At 44.3% G+C, this 22635-nt stretch overlaps 1 protein-coding gene across 2 annotated transcripts in view; it reads left to right on the forward strand.

Moving 5' to 3' along the window:
• Window positions 1-22635, forward strand: part of GALNT17 (polypeptide N-acetylgalactosaminyltransferase 17) — a 513668-nt gene that overhangs the window by 267107 nt on the left and 223926 nt on the right. For both annotated transcript variants that reach the window (XM_019715773.3, XM_088796796.1), the window contains 2 exons: window positions 2878-3052; window positions 5850-6047. In XM_019715773.3, the coding sequence (XP_019571332.2) occupies window positions 2878-3052; window positions 5850-6047 (373 nt within the window). The remainder of the gene's footprint in view (window positions 1-2877; window positions 3053-5849; window positions 6048-22635) is intronic.

A 22635-nucleotide genomic window follows, 5' to 3' on the forward strand; every position in this document is an offset into this window, starting at 1 on the left:
AATCACTGAACAAATGAGGAAACCACTTGTTAGCATGGCCAGGAGCTGACATCCAGGTACTGGGCAAAGCCAAAATGGGGTCCCAGGCTGCCTGGCAGCTAAGGACTAACAGTGCCTTAGGGTCTCCTGGTGGCAGAATGCTCTCTCTGAACGTACGAAGCTTCCCAAATCCCGCCAGCCTCGTCCATCCCCAGTAAGTGGACAGGATTCTACTGCACCATTCTATGGATGCTGTGCCCATGCATGGTCCTTTGCCTCCCATTGCTTGTCCCTTCGTCCCCTGCCCACTCGCCCAGCACTCATTGGGAATAAATGAAAAACCAAGCAGGCATGGTCTGCCTAACCTTCTTCCTAGATTTCTTGTTCCAAGAAATTTAATTAACACACGCCCAACAAACATGTAGTACATGGTTTGTAGAAGCTGAACCTTCTTTGGGCCATCCCAGTCCCATTTACTTGGTTATCCTTCGAATTCATGCTGAGTGAAGAAGCAGAGGGTCCCCACAGCCTGGCTTCTCTACCAGCCCGTCACCAACCCCTAGATGATGGCAAAGATGGTCGCCATACCAGCAGAAACACCAACACAAGTCACTGGTTGAGGGTGTGCTCTGTGCTAAGCATGTGCTAAGACTGTCCTATGTATTTCCAGCTCAGCAGTTCTCAAAATGTGGTTCCCCATAACAGAACTTGTTACAAACAAGGTCTTGTTAGGAACACAAATGCTAGGCCCCCACACTAGACCTTCTGAAAATGAAATGTGAGGGAGAGGCTGGCAATCTGTTCCAACACACCCAAAATGCTGACGTGCTCTCCAGTTTGAGAACCATAGTCTAGCATATAGGCCTGGTTTTCCATCTTGGGCACAACTTCCTCCGGCCCCCTGGGCTGCTTGGAAATCTCTGTCCCGTGCCTTAAACTGACATGTAGGGAAAGAGGGAAAATAATTACTACTACTGGCTACTCAATGTTGAGCGTTTACATAATGCCAGGGATAATTCTAGGCATCTATGTATGTTAACTTGTTTAATGCTCACCACAACCCTACGAGGTCCATACTATTATCATCCCCCTTCTGTAAAGGAGGAAATTGAGGCACAGATTGATTGGTTGAATTGCCCAGGGTCACCCAGGCAATAAATGGTAAGCCTCGGTTCTAAACCTAAGGCAGTCTGACCCCAGTCTGAACTCCTAACCACATGCTATGCCTCATTAGAGGTTTCTGCCCCATCCCATCCAGGTTTCATTTTGTTTCTCCTTTCCAAACGAATACTGCCCTGTATTAGTTTGCTAAGATTGCCTTAACAAATACCACAGACTGGCTGGCTCAACAGAAATTTATTTTCTCACATTTCTGGAGGCTGAAGTCCAACCAAGATCAAGATGTCAGCCATGTTTCTCCTAAAGCCTCTTTCCGTGGTTTGCAGACAGCTGCCTTCTCAAGGTGTCTTCATGTGGTCTCTCCTCCGTGTGCATGCTTTTGGTGGCTGTGTCTGTCCAAAGTCTCTTCTTATGAGGACACCAGTCAGATTGGATCAGGGCCCATCCTTAAGCACCTCATGAACTTAATCACCTCTTTAAAGGCCCTATTTCCGAATATGGTTACATTCAGAGGTATTAGGGGTTAGGGCTCCAACACATGGGTTTGGGGGTGCACAGTGAAGCCCATAACACTCCAGTTCCCCCAAGATCCACACCTTTGGCTGACAGGAACTATTTCATATCTCTGTACCTTTGGGGACTCCCTCACCTCCATCCATCAAAACATCCATCCTCCATATCTCTTCCTGGGTCATAGGGCTGCATCGTTCCCAGGGACAACAGCAGTGACCCAGCGAGGTCAGTCTCTGCCTATGCTGCTGATATATGGCTTTGCTTTGACAAATACCACCCTGTACAACTAGGAAGTGAGAGGTCTGCTCACTGTGTGTACACACAGCCTTTTGGGTTTCTCTAGAGCACATGCAGAGGCAGCATTGTTTCCTGAAGTATTGTTTGTGAACCACTTGCATCTGACACCCAGGCTGCTCCTGGGCCCCCTGAGTGGCCAGCAGCATGAGCCTGTCCTAGGGAACATCTAAGAATCCCCCTCTATCAGCCCTCCTGGCCTCCTATATCTGGTGATTCTTATGTCCATAAAGGTATAAATGTGGAATTAGATACATTTGGCCTGTGTCTCAGCTCTTCCATTACTAGGTATATGACCTTGGGAGAGGACACTGTTTCTTAATTTGCAAGGTGGAATTCATCTAGCTAATTAATTGAACTAATATGGCAACCTCCTAGGGTCACTGTAAGGATTAAATTAGATCATATAAATAAAGCCCTTTATACCCCCCACTTGTAGAAGTGTGTGATCTCTGCTAACATTACTTCTGCCACCATGATAGCATGCCCACTACTGGGCTAAGATTTCCTTTACATCCTAAGACCAAAGCACCAACCCTGTTAACGTTGCATCTGGTGCATGACTATACGTCTGGACCACCCAGGACGAATACTGTAAGGACTGGTGTATGTGCGGGTGGAAACACCCATGTAGCAGTTGATAAACAGGACCAGGAGACAGATGGAGGAATGGGAATGCTGGCCAGGGAGGGAGGGCAGGCCACAAGAAACCTCAGAGGACCTCCGCCAGCCTGCAGTGGTCAGGCCTAAGAGCTGTGTATCTTCAACACAGGAAGGACGTTGCTGTCCTGGGCTGGAATGTCAGACGTCTTCTGACTCACACCAACTGAGTTGTCCTTTCTGTTAAAACTACTAACACATGCACTTTTCTGCAAACTCTGACTTTCCTAAAGATCTGTCTGCATCACAATGGGTTGGACACACATTTTAAATGACATGTTTACAGACCTTCTTGCATTTTGTCATTTGTAGAGGAGCTGAAGGCCCCCTTGGAGGAGTACGTCCACAAACGCTACCCGGGGCTGGTGAAGGTGGTACGCAATCAAAAAAGAGAGGGCCTCATCAGAGCGCGCATCGAGGGATGGAAGGTGGCCACCGGCCAGGTCACCGGCTTCTTTGATGCCCATGTGGAATTCACCGCTGGCTGGTAGGTGCCAAGCCGAATACTAAGGGCACTCAGGACCTGCAGTGTGGTCAGTGGGGGCCAGAATCTGAGAGGTGGGGCACTCTGGCTCTTTCCTCTGGGGCACTGGAAGAATGGAGAAGGGGGGAGGGGTTGAAGCAGAAGGTAAGACTGTAGCCCAGGATAAAACTGAGAGGCAGGGAGAAATCTGTCTGCTGTCTGCTCAGTCCATCACTGTCATCGTCATATGTCCCTCGTGGTTCCTCACTACAGGGCAGATGCTGTGTCTCCACTTTCACTAAGGTATACTACAGGAGTAATCTCCAACCTCCGTGACTGATGACAACACAGATTTCTGTATTGTCCACGTGACAGGTCAGCTGCGGATTGTCTGTGACTCTGCCCTGTATGTACTCAGCATTCTGAGACCAGGGAACATTCCTGTCGAGGATATACCATTTTCGTGGCTCAGAGAAATGAACAACAGCAGAACCTTGCAATGGCTATGAAGGTTTCTGCTCTGATGTGACATGACCACTTCTGCTCACATCCTGTTAGCCAAAGTAAGTCACATGTCCAAGCTAAATGCTGATTTGGGCTGAGAGAGAGAGTATACCCCTTTGCAGGGAGACTCTGTAGGCCACATGGCAATAGGTGGGGTGTCCCCTGGGAGGGAAGCAACTTACTAGCATCAGTTGTACATTATTCACAGACTGGAGGACCAAATTCCTCACTTCAAAAGCACTATTTGAACAAGGTATTCTGTCCCTACGCCCAGTAACTTTCACCACACAGAGACAGGCTCAGCTGAAAGCTTCTGTGTGTGTGGCATCAGACCAGCCTGGAGGAAGCATGGCCCATTCAAGGAGGCAGTGGGACTTTCGATTTGGGGCTGAAGCCAGACCATCTGAGTAGAAACCTGGTTCTGCCATGAGCTGACTAGGTATCCTGAGGCAAGTGACTTAACCTCCCTGGAACTGAGTTTCCTCATTTGTAAAATGGTGACTATAGTATCTATCTCATAGGATTGTTTTGAAATTTACATTATCCAGCATATGTGACATGTTTAGAATGGTGCCTAGCTCAAACTAAGTGATCAATAAATACCAGGTATTATTAGCTCATTAGGAAAAATCTGTGATCAAGGATTAGCTAAGGCAGCATGTAGTCAGTGTGACTTGAATGAGGTGGAGAAGATGGTCTAAGAGTCGAGAGGATGGAGAGAGCATTCCTACGGGGGGAAATTAAGGAAGGCTTCTTGAAAGAGGTGGCATGAGATCTAATAAGACTCCATAGCCGGTCAGACTTCCTGCCAGCAGCAAAAAGGCATTCCTGGAGGACAGCAGAGTGAGTGAAGACTTGGAGGGGGTGGAGTGCTACAGCATGTCTAGAAGCCGCAGAATGTCCATCCCATTTGGCTTCAGCCTAGATGACTTGTGCAAAAGTGTTGAAGGTGGTAAATGGCCCAGCACATATTTTCTTGCTCGTTTTAAATAGAAAGATGAGATGAGCCCACAGGTAATCCAGTAGCTACAAATGAAAAGAGATGGGATGTAGGCCGAGGGTTCTCATTATTCTCCCAAATAATGCAGAGGAATAAGGTTTTCACTTGACTTTTCCAAAGCCTGTGCTCTATGCTAAGCAGGAGATTAATGGCCTGGCTTGTGAGAGCTACCTTCTCCTTCCAGGATATGAGGAATGAGCCCTTCCTACACCTGCCGCTGAGACACACAGTGGCAGGGTGTCTGAACACCTGCTTTTCCCGAAGCCAGCACAGCTACACCTCAGAAGTCCAGAGCCAGCTCCCTGCCTGTCGTCTCCTGCAGCCCTGAGAGGCAGGCTAGCCAGGAGGCAGGATTCTGCCTGTGTTTGCATTTAATTCGTCCCGCCTGCCGTTGCTAACCAATTCAATTAGATCGCTTTGAAGAAATCAATTAAATAATCAATTAAAACAACTGAAATAGTCACACACAAAGAAGCCAGTGAAATGCTTATTAAAACCCAGCTATTAAGGGCAGAAGTGACCTACTTTGGGAGAGGGAAAATACAAGAGGCATCTGCCAGTGCCCTGAGGGGAAACTGAAAATACTGTATAAAACTGTAGTGTAATGCAAATCGTGTAGTCAGGACTGCCTTGCTTTAGCCTTCACTGTCGGTATGAAAGACAGGCCCAGCACTTTCTGGGGCAGAGGCTCTGTTGTTCTGAATTCTTGCTCCAGGCCTCTCCTGCAGGCATCAGTACGTGGTGATTTCATGTGGTCTGTGGTGATCCCACATGGTCTGTAATGATCCCACATGGTCTGTAATGATCCCACATGGTCTGTAATGATCCCACATGGTCTGTGGTGAACCCCATGTGGTCTGTGGTGATCTTGCATGGTCTGTGGTGATCCCACATGGTCTATGGTGATCCCACGTGGTCCATGGTGATCCCACGTGGTCTATGGTGATCCCACATGGTCTGCAGTGATCCCACATGGTCTATGCTGATCTCACCTGGACTGTGGTGATCCCACGTGGTCTATGGTGATCCCACATGGTCTGTGGTGATCCACATGGTCTGTAGTGATCCTACTTGGACTGTGGTGATGCCACATGGTTGAGGGCCTGAGCTGCAGTGCACAGCACTCACTGAACATTGCATGACCCACTGGGGAAAGGCCACTCAGGAGCCTCAGTTCCCATCTGAGTTCCAGTCTGCCCCAAGTCCAAGCTTCAACTGTGTTGCTTCTGGTCATTCCCTGTGGTCTTGGGGGGTGTGCCTATTGAGTGGTGGGCTCCCTCTGGAGAGAGATTTTATTTCTACTTCTCTGTATTTCAGGGCCGAGCCCGTTCTATCCCGAATCCAGGAGAACCGGAAGCGAGTGATCCTCCCGTCTATTGACAACATCAAACAGGACACTTTTGAGGTGCAGCGGTACGAGAACTCAGCCCACGGGTACAGCTGGGAGCTGTGGTGCATGTACATCAGCCCCCCTAAGGACTGGTGGGACGCCGGAGACCCTTCTCTCCCCATAAGGTCTGTGGCAATCAAGCTCTGGTGGCCATGAGTCCCCAGATCCCTGAGAATAGGGGAGCCGAGCGAGGGAGGCTAGGAGAGACTCCTGGAGCAGCTGTGTGTAAATGGCTGCTTTAGGAATCTGGGGTGCCTACCCTCACAGTCTTCTTGCTGAGGGAGGAGACTGCATTTTGCTCCTTTAGCCAAACTGTTCGAGGGCAGCTTATCAAACAGCAACACTGAAAGATTGGAATTGATAGGAAGGCTCACGTCTTTTGATTTTTCTTCATACCTGATGAACTGTGTTCAAGAGCTTTTAAGTACGAGGTTTGAAACATATTAATTCCTGGGGTTCCTTCATACTTGCAACCTTTATTATCATGCTGCTTCCCACTCTTTCTCATGATACAGGAACACATAGAAAAGGAAAATACTTGTCTGGAACCTGGGTAACTGAGGGCCTTGGGCAGCTCTGTAAGACTTGCCCTGGGTCCTCCTAGCTTCCCCTGGAGACAAGGAGGTAGTCCATCATGGCATACCTGCTGGGAAGCTCATATAGAAAGGGTGTTGAAATACGTTGATTTTGATGCCATGTCTGCTTCCCGTGGCTGTTGTAATGAATTGCCACAAACTTTGTGGCAGAAAGCACATACATTTATTCACCTACATTCTAAAGGTAGGAAATCCAAAATGAGGCTTACAGAGCTACACTCCAGATGTCTGTGGAGCTGCGTCCTTCTGGAGGCTCCAGGGGAGAATTCATTTCCTGCCTTTCCTGCTTTTCCTTAGCTCATGGCTGCATCACGCCCCTTTCTCCCTGCTGCCTTCGTTATATGGCCTTCTTCATTCTCACCTGCCTTATATAAGGGCCCTTGTGATGACAGGATTCATAGGTGACTTTTTTTGCGGGGGTAGGGCATTGTTCAGCTCACCACAAATGCTCTGATTTTTAACTAAGACAATACTCGAATTATAGTTAAATATTTTCTGTGAGTTTTAGTTGAGGGCCAAACTAACTCTTAAGATCTTCATGGTTCTGTCTTAAGTGAGAAGAGGTGGGAGAGTCATTTTTACTTTGCCCTAGTCCTAGGGCAGTACTTGTTGGTGTAAAGGGGGATAGTGAGAAGGCCTAGTAGACTAGGAGTAAGAACATTTTACAGGTAGCCATGAAGTTCTTTCTCAGTTTACAAAGTTTTAATAAATAAGAGTAAGATTGTGAGATGTATAGACCCCTTTACCCCATGTGCTCTTATGTTCCTGCTCAAATTGAAAGCTGAAGAATTCCATTAGAGGAGAGCTGCCTATGGGCAAACCTGTGCAACAAGGAAGGTGATTTGGGGGGGGCCATAAGTTCCCTAGCCAGAGATGCCTCACGGCTCAGTTCCCATCCCAAAGTAGACTTTGGCATCTTTGTGCAAGCTACAGGGCCATGCTCTTGGCTTTCCGCAAGTAGTAACATAGACTCATCACTAAGGTGTTATCTGAGAACCAAAGCATAACCTTCAGGATATTTAATATTTAATGAGTGAGATACCATTTCATACCCATTAGCATGGCTACTAGAAACAAAAAACAAAAAGAGAAAATAACAAGTGTTGGCAAGGATGTGGAAACTGGAACAATTGTGCACTATTGGTGGGAATGTATAAAGGTACAGCCACTGTGGAAAACAGTATGACAGTTCCTCAAAAAATTAAAAATAGAACTACCTAGACCTAGAAATTGTACTTCTGGGTATACACCCAAAAGACTTGAAAAGCAGGGTTTCAAAGAGATATTTGTATACCTGTGTTTATAGCAGTACTATTCACAATAGTCAAAGGTGGAAGTCACCCAAGTCCATCAGCAGATAAATGGATACACATAATGCGCTATATACGTACAATGGAATATTATTCAGCCTTTAAAAAGGAAGGGAATTCTGACACATGCTACAATATGGATAAACCTTGGTAACAGTATGCTAAGTGAAATAAGCCAGTCACCAGAAGACAAATTCTATACAATTTCACTCATATGAGGTACACAGAATAGCCAAATTCATAGAGACAGAAAGTAAAATGGTGGTTGCCAGGAGCTGGGGAGAGGGCGGAATGAGAGCTGTTTTTTAAAGGGTATAGAGTGTCAGTTTTGTAAGATGAAAAGAGTTCGGAAATTGGTTACACAATAACATGAGTGCACTTAATTAACACTACTGAACTGTACACAAAAATGGTTAAAATACTAAATTTTATGTTTTATGTATTTTATCATCATTAAAAAATTTAATGGGGAGTGCTTAAAGACCCCATTGGCCCTAAGACTTTGAAGTTCAAATGATGGACTGACAAACAGTGAGCTTCATATTTTTGGCCAAATGATGCTTCGTCCCTGACATACAGGAAGGCTGACCTCCAGTCGTGATATTAAATAAGGGAATGAGGGTGTGACAGTGGTGTTAACAACAGGGGGAATAAGTGGATACAGTGCAGTGCTTTGGGATGCCCAGAAAACATGGCTACCCCTATATCTGTAAGGCAGTAAAGCAAAAATTTAGCTTGTATTTTATGAGTTATGGCAACATTAACAAATGATTAATATGCATTTTTAAAAGACTCAAGGAAGTAATCGTGATCGTGAGTTATTAATTTACATGCATTTCTGATGTACAAAATAGAATCACATACTAATGATCTCTTTTTAATGTATCATACCTTATAACATGCTTAATTTGTTAATAGTTTGATGGAGATATTTAATTGTAAGAAGGAATTTTTATGGCTCTTCTGATGTTATTAAGCAGATACAATATGATTCTTTTTTAAAAAGATTTTTATTAAAACATTGCTAATATACAATATTATATTAGTTTCAGGAGTACTCCGTAGTTATTCAACAGTACCCACCTGGCAGTTTACATAATTATTACCATATTATTGATTATATTCCCTATGTTAAAGAAGTGATCATCATGATAAGTCCAGCAACCATCTGACATTGTACCACGCTATCATGATATTATTGAATATATTTCCTATGCTGTATATTATACCTCAAGACTTATTTGTTTTATATCCGGAAATTTGAACCTCATATTCCCCTTTATCTTCCCCCTCTTTTAATTTTTCAATTAGAATTAACATTCAATATTAGTTTATATTAATTTCAGATGCACATGATAGTGGTTAGACATTAATATAATTAACGAAGTGATCCCCCTGACTAGTACTCACCTGGCACTATACATAGTTATTACCATATTTTTTATTATATTTCCTATGCTTTACTTTACATCCCCATGACTATTTTGTAACTACCAATTTGTATTTCTAAATTGCTTCACCTTTTGCACCTTGTCCCCAATGCCCTCCCATCTATCACCCCGATAAATCTAGTACCTATCTGACACTATACATAATTATTATATTATTGACTATATTCCTTATGCGATACCCTACCTCTCCATGACTACTATGTAACAACAAATATGTATTTCTTAATCCCTTACTTTTTTCACCCACCCTCAACTCCCTCCCATCTGGCAACCATCAAAATGTTCTCTGTATCTATGAGTTTGTTTCTGTTTCATTTGTTTGTTTATTTTGTTCTTTAGATTCCACTTATAAGTAAAATCATATACCATTTGCCTTTCGCTGTCTGACTTACAACACTCAGCACAATACCCTCTAGACCATCCATGTTGTTGCAGATGGCAAGATTTCATTCTTTTTGTAGCTGAGTAATATTCTACTGTGCATATGTACCACCTCCTCTTTATCCATTCATCCATCCAGGGACACCCAGGCTGCCTCCACATCATGGCAATTGTAAATAATGCTGCAGTGAAAATATGAATGAGCGCATACCCTCGAATAGCATTTTGGGCTTCTTTGGATAAATCCCTGAATTGGGATTACTGGGTCCTTCTTTGTCTCTTCTTATATATAGCCTTTGTTTTACAAATAATGTCTAATATAAGTGTTGCTATCCCAGCTTTTTGTTTATTTCCATTTTCATGAAATATCTTTTTCCATCCCTTTGCTTTCAGTCACTGTGCGTCTTTCAATCTGAAGTGAGTCTCTTGTAGGCAGCATATGTATAGGTCTTATTTTCTTATCCTTTCAGCCACACTATGTCTTTTGATTGGAGCATTTAATCCATTTAAATTGAAAGTAACTGTTGATAGGTATGTAGTTATTGCCATTTTATTATATGTCTGCATATTTGCATCTGAAACAAGTCCCTCTAATTTTCCTTGTAATACTGGTTTGGTGGTGATGAACTCCTTTAGCATTTTCTTGTCTGGGAAGCTCTTTATCTGTCCTTCAATTCTAAATGATAGCTTTGCTGGGTAGAATAATCTTGGTTATAGGTCTTTGCTTTTTGTTACTTTGAATATTTCCTGCCAGTCCCTTCTGGCCTGCAAAGTTTCTGTTGAGAAATTAGCTGATTTGGAAGCCAATGGGAGCTTATGGGAACTCCCTTGTATGTAACTAACTGCTTTTCTCTTGCTGCTTTTAAGATTTTCTCTTTGTCTTTAACCTTTGGCATTTTAATTATGATGTGTCTTGGTGTGGGCTTCTTTGGGTTTATCTTTTTTGGGACTCTGAGCTTTCTGGGCTTGTATGTGTATTTCCTTTGCCAAGTTAGGGAAGTTTCTCATCATTATTTCTTCAAATAGGTTTGCAATTTTTTGTTGTCTCTCTTCTCTTTCTGGTACCCCTATGAAGCAAATATTGTTACATTTGATGTTGTCCTAAAGGTCCCTTAAATTATCCCCACTTTTTTGGATTCTTTTTTCTTTTTGCTGTTCTGATTGGGTGTTTTATGCTACCTGATGTTCTAAATCACTGATTTGATCCTCTGTTTCATCTAATCTACTGTTGATCCTCTATATGTATTCTCCATTTCAGTTATTGTATATTGTTTATCTGATTGGTTCTTTTTTATGTTTTCTGTCCCCACTTTTATGTTTCCTATCTCTTTATTAAAGTTCTCCCTGAGATCATTGAACATCCCTAAAATCAGTGTTTTGAACTCTGCACCTGGTAGATTGCTTGTATCCATTTTGTTTAGTTCTTTTTCTGGAGCTTTGTTCTGTCTTTTATTTGAGACATATTTCTTTGTCTCCCCATTTTGACTGCTTTTCTGTGTTTTTGTTTGTTTGTTTGCTTGTTTGTTTTTGTATTATGTAGGGCTGCTATGTCTCCCTGTCTTGGTAGAGTGGTAGGTGTGCTATGGAGCCCAGTAGCACAGTCACCATGGTCACCTGAGCCATGCACTCCAGATGTGTCCCTTTTGTGGATTGTGTGTGCCCTCCTCTTGTAGTTGAGCCTTGGTTGCTTTTTGTACATCAATGGAGGTATTGACCTTTGAGCTGACTGGTTGTGAAGACTGGCTGTGACTACAGTGGAGGAGCTGTTGTGCAGGGGCTGACCCAGGATTGGCTTTAGTAAGGCTCTGGTGCCTGCCCAGTTTTCCCTTTGGGTGTGTCATCCTTGGAGGTGGCCAGGTGATGCTCCAGCTGGGTCTGCAGCTGGTCACTGGGTATTCCTGACCCGGAGTTTCCTTGGAGGGTCCGACCATCCCAGAGCTACCTGGCATGAGCCACAAAGCAATCCACAGATGACTACCACCCATGACATGATTGGAAGTGCCTTGAGAAGCCAAGCTGCCAACCAAGGCTAGCTGCTTCTAGTGCCAGTCTTGGGGCTGCTCAGCCAGAGGTATGGGACACACTGAAGCCAGACGCTTCTTGCCTGGGTTCTGCGAACCACCAAGAGACCCTAGGAGAGTCTGCAGCATGAACCAAGGCAGGCAGTTTGTATGAAAATGCCACTGGAAGCGGATTGGGTGTGCCCAAAAGTTAGATGGGATGGGGTCTCAGAATCATCAGGCATGGCAAACAAATGGTGTCAGCTAGCTTGATGGAGACTCACAGTTGGCGCCTGCCTGTGTCTGTGTGCCGTGATTGGGGAGGCCTCAACAAAAACAATGGCTTCACCAGCTCCTCCATCTGGGAGAAAGCCACCCCTCTAGCCCTCATCTTGAAGCCAGACAACTCAGTTCCCCACCTCCCCCCCCCATATGTCTTTGGTGCCTCTCTAGCTGCTGCCCCAGTGCTGGAGCTCAGAGCCTGTGATTCCATCAATGAGTAAGTCTGTGCATGGTCCCTTTAAGACGAGCGCCTGGGACTCCAGCTGTTCTTTGTCTCACTCAGCCATAATCTCCACTAGTTTTCACAACCAGAAAGTATGGGGACTTCTCTCCTTGGCACTGGAACTCTGTGTTGGGGAGCCTGGTGTGGCACTGGGATCCCTTGCTTCTTGAGGGGGATGTCTACAGCTAAAAAATCCCTCCCAGTTTTTAATGGTCACATGCAGGTATGGGACCAGCCCATTCCATGCCTTTGTCCCTCCTACCAGTCTCAAGGTGGCTTCTTCTGCATGTCCTTAGGGCTTCAGTTCAGCAAGATTTCAGGCGATTCTCAATGATGGTTATTTTATAACTTACTTGAAATTTTGATGTGGTTGTGAGAGAAGCTGAGCACACCCTTTACCTACTCCACCATCTTGACCAGAACATGCGATATTTTCCACAACATGATTCTTAAAAGTTAAGACATTGTGGTTTATCCACTCCTCTTTGATCTCAACATTTTAATAGCAAATGTTTTATTCTGGTAAAGGATGGGATGACAAGACCTTTTCACAATCCAAATGGAATTAGATTGGACTAATCTTTAGATACAGAGTCTTCTTGGTAGGCAACATAACATAGCAGGTTTTGCATTAAAGGAATTTACATCCTTTGTGTTTTACTTCTTTCCCTCTTTCTTCCTATGTATGTTCTGCCTGGTAAACAGCTATTTCCCAAGGTTTTCTGTTTGTTTTGTGCTCTTCTTTGTCTACACCAGAGTTTCAGGTGTAGAGAATGGACAGGTGCCATTAAAGAGGGCAGGGCCAAGTGTAAGGGTTGAGGATGTGGACTGAATAACACATGCTCCCAAGGAGGTAGCTGCTGCCAGTCCCATGATGGTGCTGGGGACACAGGAGCAGCATTGTCAGGTTCTCAGACTTTTAAGAAAAGACAAATCCAGATAATTTCATAAAATCTCTTGAATTCTAAATGTTGGCAGTAAATCCCTCTTCTTGAAAACTATGAGAGCTAAACAACATGTTTCTAGACTGGATTTGACAACCTGGGCTCCCAAAATTTTGTCTGTGCTATACACATGCTTCCTTGGGGACCTCTGGCATTTCCAGGGCAGCCTTTCTCCATGTTTCTCACACTGGGAGCTATAGGTCCCTGTGCTATGTGGCATTATTGGGTGGCTGAGGGATTTGGGGAATGTGTGACTCAAAGACATAGAAGAAACTTGGCTGGACTTCCTGGAGCTTGAGTTAAGCCATGCGAGATCCCCCTCCTGCCTCCACTGTGTGTTACAACCCTCAGCCTGCCTCTGAGATTCTTCAGTAAAATAATTTGAGGAGCATTGACCCAGCTCTCACCTCTCTGCAAAGAATGTTTTCAAATGTATATCTTAAGCCCTGATTTTTCTCCAAAGTGGCATCATCTCCATTGTCATATCAACAACCTATTATCAGACCAGTTGAGTTTAAACTGTTTTTGAGTCTAGGACCTCTGTGAATATCTTTTGAAAGCCAGAGATCATATCACCCCTGAACATGGATGTTTATGGGTATCTTGAAATCAGCCTCCTAGTGTTCCATAGGACTTACATTCAGAACAACTGCTAGGTATGTCTACTTGACACTTATAGTTAGAGAGCCTTTCTTTACCATTTTTATTGCCCACTAGTCTATATGCTTTAGGAAGCCATGACTATTGCTATTTCAGGTGTATCCCCAGTGCCTATTGAGTACCTAGCACTTGGTAGGCATGCTGAAAATATTTATTGAATGAATGAATAGATGAACGACATCTGAAACTCTGAAGAGAGGTCAAGGCTAGTGAACCATTAGAAAGAGGGCAAGATTTCCCAGAGGTACATTGGAGAAGGAGAAAGAAAACCCCAATATTTGTGGGATGAAGGGAGCCTTCATGAAGGAGACTGACAAGAGCAGTGGTGTCATAAAGATTCAATAACAGGAAGACCAAAAGCCCTCTGTGGTTTAAGGGATTAGCTCATCATAACCTTAGTGAAACCATTTTAACAAGGTATGAGTGAGCCTGCAGCTAGATAGATGGCAGTGGTTAGAGACATGAATGGGACATGAAGAAGTGAGGGAAGTGATTATACTTCTGAGATATTTGGGGAAGACTTGGAGAGGGAGGGGGCAGAAACTGTGGAGAAGTGTACAAGACTGAGTGACATGTTTTTAGAATGGAAGACACTGAGTAAGTACCTCTAGCACAATGAACAAATGCAACTCATGGTTTATGTTTATAAAACCCAGTTGCTTTGGTTTCCTCCTGTTGCATTTAACTTGTTTAGTGCAATGCGTCTTTCTTTTGTTCCTTGAAAACTCCAGAGATCCCATGGTATTTCTTATTACTCTTGAAAGTCCTAGAGTCACTTTAAGTCACAAGCCAGCCTCAATCTGTTATGGACATTGTCCTCCTCTCCCTCACCTGTGGCCTGCTGACCCTTTCAGTGGAAGAGGGGCTAGAGCCCTTACTACTTCTCTCCCTCACTCATCTTTCCCTCAGAAGGTACAGTATCTGACCCCACCCGGGATCAAGCAGGGGGTGGGGGGAAAAGGAGGGTAGGAGGGTTCTTGTTTGATTGACACTGTCCTATGATGGTTTCGTGCTCTCTAGGGCAACAGGTGGGCAAACCTGGTTCTTTCCTGGGTACATGGAAGGTCCTTCTGATGGCTCAGTGTGGGCTTGGGGAACTGAAACCCCCATGCTGCCTTCTCATGCCATCAGGGTCCCTCCCTCAGTGGCCTCTCCCAGGCCTCCCTCTACCTCTGCCTGTGCATGTGCACCCTTTTGCTGCTAGGACCGCATACTCTGACAAGCCACTGCCTTTTTTTGGTAATTAATTTATACTTGTATTTAAAACATTTATTTTGCCCCAGCTTTATGGAAGTGTGATTGACAAATAAATGTTGTATATATGTAAGGTGTACAGCATGATATTTTAGTATACATATACACTGTGAAATGATTACCACAATCCTAATTAGCATATCCATTACCTCACATAGTTACCTCTTTTTTTTTAAGTGGTGAGAACACTTAAGATCTACTATTTTAGCAAATTTCAGGTATAAAGTATATTATTACTAGCTATAGTCACCATGCTGTATTTTAGGTCTCCAGAACGTGCTCACTTTACAACTTGCAGTCTGTACCCTTTGACCAGCATCGCCCCTTCCCCCACAGGTCCCTGGCAACCACCATTCTGGTCTCTATTTCTATGAGTTGAACTTTTTTATTTCCACACATATGTGAGATCATGCAGTACTTATCTTTCTGTGTCTGTCTCATTTCACTCAGCATAATGTGCCCCAGGTCTTATCTATGTTATCACAAAAGGCAGGATTTTCTTCTTTTTAAAGGCTGAATAGTATTCCATTTTGTATATGTATCACATTTTGTTTTCCACTCGTCCATTGACAGATACTTAGATTTTTTTCCATATCTTGTAAGCCACCATCTTGGCCATCCCCCTTTTTGTTTTGTTTTATGATATTTTTTAATTATAGTAAAATACACATAACATAAATTTTACCATTTTAACCATTTGAAAGTGTAGAATTCAGTGGCATTAAGTATATTCACAGTGTTGTACAACTATCACCAATATCTAGTTCCAGAATTTTCCATCACCCCAGAGACCCCTTATCCATTAAGTAGTCATTCCCTACTCCTCCCTCCCTGCAACCCCTGGCAGCTACCAGTCTGCTTTCTGTCTATGGATTTGCCTCTTCTGGACAATTCATGTAAGTGGAATCATACAATATGTAGTTTTTTGTGCCTTGCTTCTTTTACTTTGCATAAAGTTTATGAGGTTTCTCCATGTTCATACATGTAGCACATGTCAGTACTTCATTCCTTCTTTATGAGTGAGAGTTCATAGTGATTACTTTTAAAGTGGCCACAGGTCAGCATTCCTTCTGGGTTTCACATCTGGTTTGCAAAATTCACACCCCTTTGTCCTGCATGGGCAGAAAGAGGTGACTTCCCACACAGGGCTCCGTCTGCTCTACAGGCCACTTTTCATTTGCTGAGATGACTTGGCACCAAAGAGGATGTCTCTCCACTGCCAGGAGCACTGAACACAGGGCTTTGCATCAGATGGTAGTACCCGCAGCTTCTCCCCTTGGGGAGGGGATTCAGGGTAGAGCTCTCTCCAGGGAAACTCCTGACACATTGCCATTCCAGACTTCACTCACTCATCCTCATTAGTCAGCTAACTGTTGTTTGGTTATCTGCTGTGAACTCTTTGCATGATATCTTTGAATATAGTACCTATTGTCTGAACATCCTCAGCCCAGATGAGAACATGAAAAGTCCTGCTTTAACACAGCACATATAGCTGAAGGCACAAAGCATGGAGAGAGGGAAAGTGTGAAGCCATAGAAGGAGGGGCTGATCAGAAAAAAGGGTCCAGAAGAGGGAGGAGTGGTTTACGAGAGAGCTCATGCTTTATGATTCACATTTTCCTTGTGAATTAGGAGAAAATCACTGCTAAGAGTAAGAGTTAGGCCTTGGATAGGGGGCTACGGAAAAGTGATAGAGGTCTGGAATAATTGCCCACAGGGAAGGGACTGGGTGAGATAGCCAAGAACACAAAAACTAGTTGATGCTGTTATGAGGTCTGAGAAACATAAATTCAATAAATTTCCCATGAGCATTTCTTGACAAACATTACTATGAATTCAGTTGTCAAACTGAAATTTTATTATTCCCAACATTATGTATGTATGTGTGAAAAACAGTAGCAAAGGTAAGAATGAAGGACCTGAAGTCACTTTGGTTGCATTCACCATGAATTCATGGGAACCTGATTTAGATCAGGAGCCTTCAGAGACCCACAGCTCATAGCTTGGGAATCACTCATCTTTATGGTCCTTTCCAGCTGTAAAATCCTTTGACTTTTACCAGGGGAGGTAAGGGTCTGTGGTGTCATCAGAGATGGGACACTTAACAACACACTGCTTTCCAGGCACTGGCTGAAAGCTGAGTCAGGCATCTTCTGTGAGGTGCCAGTGGTGCCTGCCTGCTCTGTGTTAGGTGGCCCTGTAATTAGTGACATTACTCATTAATAACTAATTCAGACTGGTGATTAACAATTAGCAAGCCTAATTCAATGTATAATTTGATGATAAATTAGAATAGAGGAGCCATTATAGTTAGTTAGGCAATTTTAGTTGAAAAGGCTAGCCTAGATATGTATAGTTGCTGGGATCTCAAATTCTGTGCATACATGTATATAAAAGGAGAAGGTTATTTTTTTCTCCATAGACAAATATGACTAGCTGACAAAGATGAAATGTTTAAGTGAAGAATCCGATTTTCTTAGACTTTGTAGTAGAGGTAGCTTCCTTATACATGAGCAAATGTATCAGTAGGAACTTCTAGGGGATAGTATTGGTAGATTACATGATCCTCCTGGAGGACTTCGTGGGCTGGCTGGAGACACAGGACCAAGTGCACGTGATTGCACGTCAGCATGGGTCAGAGTGGATTCGTGGAAGAGGGAGCCTTGTGAGTGGAGTGGATAGAAAAGCTCATGAAAACCATAACTAACAATGGCCTTTTCTATGTGCCAGACATTGTTCTTGTGCCTTACACAATACGAATCTATTTATACCTCATGCTAGCCCTATGAAATATGTATTGTTATCCCGATTTCACAGGCAGGGCCACTGAGGCCTAAGGGTAAACACTTTACCCAAAATCACACACCTAGTAAGAGCTGAGCTGTGATTCTGGTCCAGTTGGTCCAGAGTCTACACCTTACCCACTGTGCTGTCTGTCCTAAAAAAGGTGGGACTTGCTGGGCCTTGCAAACTGAAGGGGATTTGCACTGACAGTGTACGGGAGACAATACAATTAGAGGTATATGAGTGAAAATGAGTGTGTATGGGGTCCCTAAGACCACCCTTGGGTTTGATGATTCACTAGAAGGACTCAGACAACTCAGGAAACCTGTTATGCTCAAGGTTATAATGTATTACAGTGAAGGGATAGGGAGAACGATGAGCAAAGGAAAAAGATGCCTAGGAAAGAGTCCAGGAGAAGCCCGGCATGAGCTCCTACTTGTCCTCTCCCGTGGACTTCCTGGGCCATGCTTCCTTCTCCCAGCAGTGCTATCTAACAACATGTATGAAGTGTTGCCACCAGGGATGCTCTCCTGAGCCTCGGTATCCAGGGATTTTACTGGGGGTCAGTCATGTAAGCATGGAACACCCATATGACTGACCTTGGCTGCTCAGTCTCCAGCACCACCACCACTCCAGAGGCTGAACTAACACAGCATGGCTCAGGGCCTCAACAACCGTCTTATTAGACAGAATATTCCAAGGGCTTAGCAGGTATCTCCTAGAAGCCTAGCAAGAGCCAGTTCTTTCTCGGGAATGTTCAGGGTTTGGGGAACCCAAGTCCACTGAGTTAACCCTTTACTGTACAATGAGGATGGGGTGTTTGGGATCTGGTGAGGAGACTAAAGGTAGGGAGCGTGCATTAAAAGTAGAGGGGGGAAAGTCCAGGAAAGAGGGAAGACTGCATCAATTGAAACAAGAAGTCACTTTATGGAGAGCTGTAAAAGCCAAAAAGAGGAGCCCACGCTCGATCTACTTGTCCAATGAAGTAGACAAGTGAATGAAAAGCTAATTGGGAGAGACAGAAAGTAGAGTAGTGGTTCATTAGGGCTAGGGGGAGGCATGGGGAGCAGAGTGACTGCTAGACTACGGGTTTTTTAGGAGTGTGATGAAAACTGTTCTAAAATTGATTTTGATGATGATTGCACAACTCTCTGAATTGAACATACTAAAATCTATTGAATTGTGTACTTTAAATAGATGAATTGAATGGAATGTGAATTCTATCTTAGAAGCTGATGGCTATCAGCAGATGACAGATGACCAATCTTGCGACAAGATGAAGACATTTGGGGTTAATTTTTGGCTCAGAGTCTTGTGTGGTTCTCCCCTTCCCCTTCCTACCTTTTGTGGGAAGTGGCAGGGCAGGACAGAGTACACCTGGCAGTTTAACTGGGGTCTAGTCATGGAGCAGCAGAATTTGTCACGGTAGAGTCACAAGCAGGGATTCAGAAACCAAGGAGCCACTGGGCAGCAGCTGGGCAGGAGCTGAGCGTCGCACAGAGCTGGACCAGCACAACTGGTGCTGCTGACAAACCTGGGTTGTGTATGTCATGCTGGCTAATCGCAGTGTGTTGTGGGTAAGGACAGGTTGAAGACAACAGTGGTTGGTACTTCCCTTTGGATATAGGGAAGGGGAGTCAGAAAAGGAGTCTAGCTCAGGTGCCAGGTGAAGCTGTCAATTCAGGAGGAGAAAAATCATCGTGGAAAACCTAGACCTTCTCCACCTCCTTTTCCTGCCTTGCAGTAACGGAGGAATGGCCTGTTTAATTTTGCCACCAACAGGGTCTGTGTCATTACACAGGTCACTCGCCTTCTGTGTAAATGAGCTTTTAGTTTTCTTATCCATAAAACCTACCTAGCATTTAAAGGTATATTGTTCTAGTAACAGAAAACTTCCATAACAAAGCTTTTGGTCCCTCAAATGAAAAGCACTAATTATAAACTCTCTGAAGTGATAGCATGAGGTATTGTGGATAATCAAATGTTTCGGTTAATAGCATGCTACTGCAGAAGCATGACACAGGGCAATTTACAGTTAAAAATAAAAAACCTCCACCAAATCTACTTGCTTTCCTCAGGGGAAAATCCTGGAGAAACCCAGTTGATAGATGGTGTTGGTTCTGTCAACAGTGGTCACTGCATGATTTCCTCTCATTCCGGAAGAAGCATCATTATAAAGTAGGATCAGGAATAGGGGTTGTCTCTGCAGGTGTCGCATTTGTTCACCTTAAACCAGTGTTGAAGCAGAATGGAGGATACTCTCCTTGTGTTTCGGTCCTTTCAGACTTATTCGTGTTTACATATTTTTGAGACCCCAAATGAGGACTCAGTATTCACTTCGGGAGAAGCAAAGAATGGGAGTTTACCCTTCTATAAGTTTGTCTAATGGGAGACATACCCACTTCTTCAAAACTTTTGCTCTTTGGCCAATTATCTGGAAAGAACACCTCGTAACAATCACAGTTGTCAGGACCTGGAAGGAGCATTGTCCTCAACTTTGTGACTTCCTCAGAAAGCAGCAGGCACGGCTCCCGTGGAAACAGGACATCACTCTTTAGTCGTCAGCTCTGCATCACCTTTCATTGCTAGCTGCTGCCTTCTCATGCTGCTCAAAGAATACCTGCCTCTACGGCTGGGAACATGTGGTTTGCAAATGGCCTCAAGTATGGCCCCATGATGGGACAGAAAGAACACACTTGGGATGCCAAGACTTGTGTTCTTTGAGCCTCAGCTTACTTGTCTGTAAAATGATTGATGTGGTGCAGACCCTTTCTATGAGCCCTTGGGCAAGTCACTTAATCTCTGTGCCTCAGATTCTTCATCTGTGAATGGGGCTGTTACTCTATTTTACAGCGTTGTCGTGAAGGCTAAACGAGCTAATGCACGCATAAGGCTTAGGATGCTCTAGCTATTGTGATTGTTGTTGGTGTTGTAATTGCTCTTTGGGACCTGCCATGGCACGTCTTGCCCCTCACTGTGGGAATCCGACAGCTTTTCTCTTCTCAACTGGCTCGTTCATACATGATTATGACAATTTGATCGTCGTGTTACCCCTGACTTAGTACCCTACGGATGGAGCAGAACCCTGGCTGCTAGCAAAGGAGAGGCGTATTTAATGCCGGGGAATTTGCACAGGGAAATAAGGGTCCATGTTCCCCAAGTAAGTCCCTTTGGGGAGGCTGTTCATAATCAAACTGAAGTGTGCTTACACAATGGTGAACACTCTGCTTTGGGGTGAAATACGGTACTTCTTGACATCACCTGTGTACCAATACCAGCCTGGGTAGATCAGGGTTTCCTTTTGTATGGCATACTGATGTCACTGCTAGATACCTTTCCTTTGGAAGCCAAGTCCCCAGGCAGTGCCCTGGAGATAGAGCAAGGCTTGCTGGGTAACCATTCTTAGTGATGACAAGCAGGGACCTGCTTCCATCAACCAACATGCATTGTGACAGCTCACAGCAGCACATAGGTGAATCTGAATCATGTGAGAAAGGCTTTCCTCCTCACTTATAAAGAGGTTCGATGAGGTGGACTGCCAAAACACGAATAAGTTTCATTTCAAATTTAAGATTTAAAACATTAGAAGACACTTCACCTCTGAGTTAAATGCCCAGTTCTAAGTTATTGCTGGACATAAATAGGGGAGGAGCTATACCATTAATGTTAGTACATTGATCTGGCTGGATGAGGGTAGCTCAGATTCCTCTTTGGTCAGAGCTAGATGGATACAATTGTAGGTGGGGTGGGCAGGGGGAGGCCCCAGCCATTGCTTTGGTAGCTTTAAGCCCCCTTTCCTAGTTCATTCCGAAATGCACCATCTTCTGGCCCCTTTCATATTCCTACTTTCTCCTGCCCTTTCATCCCGTTTCTCTTTTCCACATCACTCTCAAAGCCCAAAAAGTAGCTGTGGAAAAGTGGGATTGAGTTCAGAGCACAAAGTGCTCTTTCCTCATTCCTTCCCCACTGCTCCAGAGTTTTCTCTGCCGCGCAGTTCAGAGCTCTTCCTTTGTCTCCTGGCCCATCCAGTCCTCAGGCATTGTTACCCCTCAGTCGTTTCCAGGGGTTGTGTGGCTGAAATGGCAACGTTAAGGTTAAAGCTTGTTCTCAAGCCACGCAGCCTTTCCCGCCTACCCAGCTTCCCAGTCATACTTGCCGGAGTTCCATCCGGGTTGCACAGCATTCAGTGGTTGAGGCTCCATTTGGAGCCCAGCCCCTATCCATTTCCTTCTCTCTTTTATGGAAATACAGGAACTTGTGAGTATTTCATTTCTCTCAGATTGGACAGAAAGCAAATCGAATTCCGTTCAGAGCTTGCAAAGTTAATTATAAGCACCGATAGCAGAGTCTGCAGTACGCTTCTCTGCCAAACAATGAGCTGCCGGCAGCCTAGCATAAATGACCAACGGCTCTTACATTACTGCACAACTGCCTTTTTATTCAGTTGACCCAGCACAGTTTTTAAGGCTGCAGAGTTTTATCCAAACTCTCCCAAAGTAGGGAAATGTGGGCCAACACTTTGCAATTCCTATCCAGAGTTTTAGGTCACAGCCTTCAGTCTTTTTGCAGCCAATGTGGCTCTAAAAATAGCTTCTGCAACCAGGCACCCAAGAAGTCAGAAGCAATGGGCTTCATTTCTTCTGAGAAGCCCAGGCTGCCGTGTCCTTAACCCATTTTGGTAGCAGCACCTCCTCAGAGCAGTGCAGAGGCTGTGACAAGCTGGCTTTACTGCCATGAGCAACCTCACTACCAGCAGTGCTTGATGGAGAGAGGTCTCTTCAAAGCCTTTTGAGAACAGCGGTATGTGAGCCCTGGAAAGCTCGCCCGCT

Source organism: Rhinolophus sinicus, chromosome 3 (genome assembly GCF_057876585.1).
Source record: "Rhinolophus sinicus isolate RSI-liver-muscle chromosome 3, RSI-T2T, whole genome shotgun sequence".
Classification (NCBI taxonomy): domain Eukaryota; kingdom Metazoa; phylum Chordata; class Mammalia; order Chiroptera; family Rhinolophidae; genus Rhinolophus; species Rhinolophus sinicus.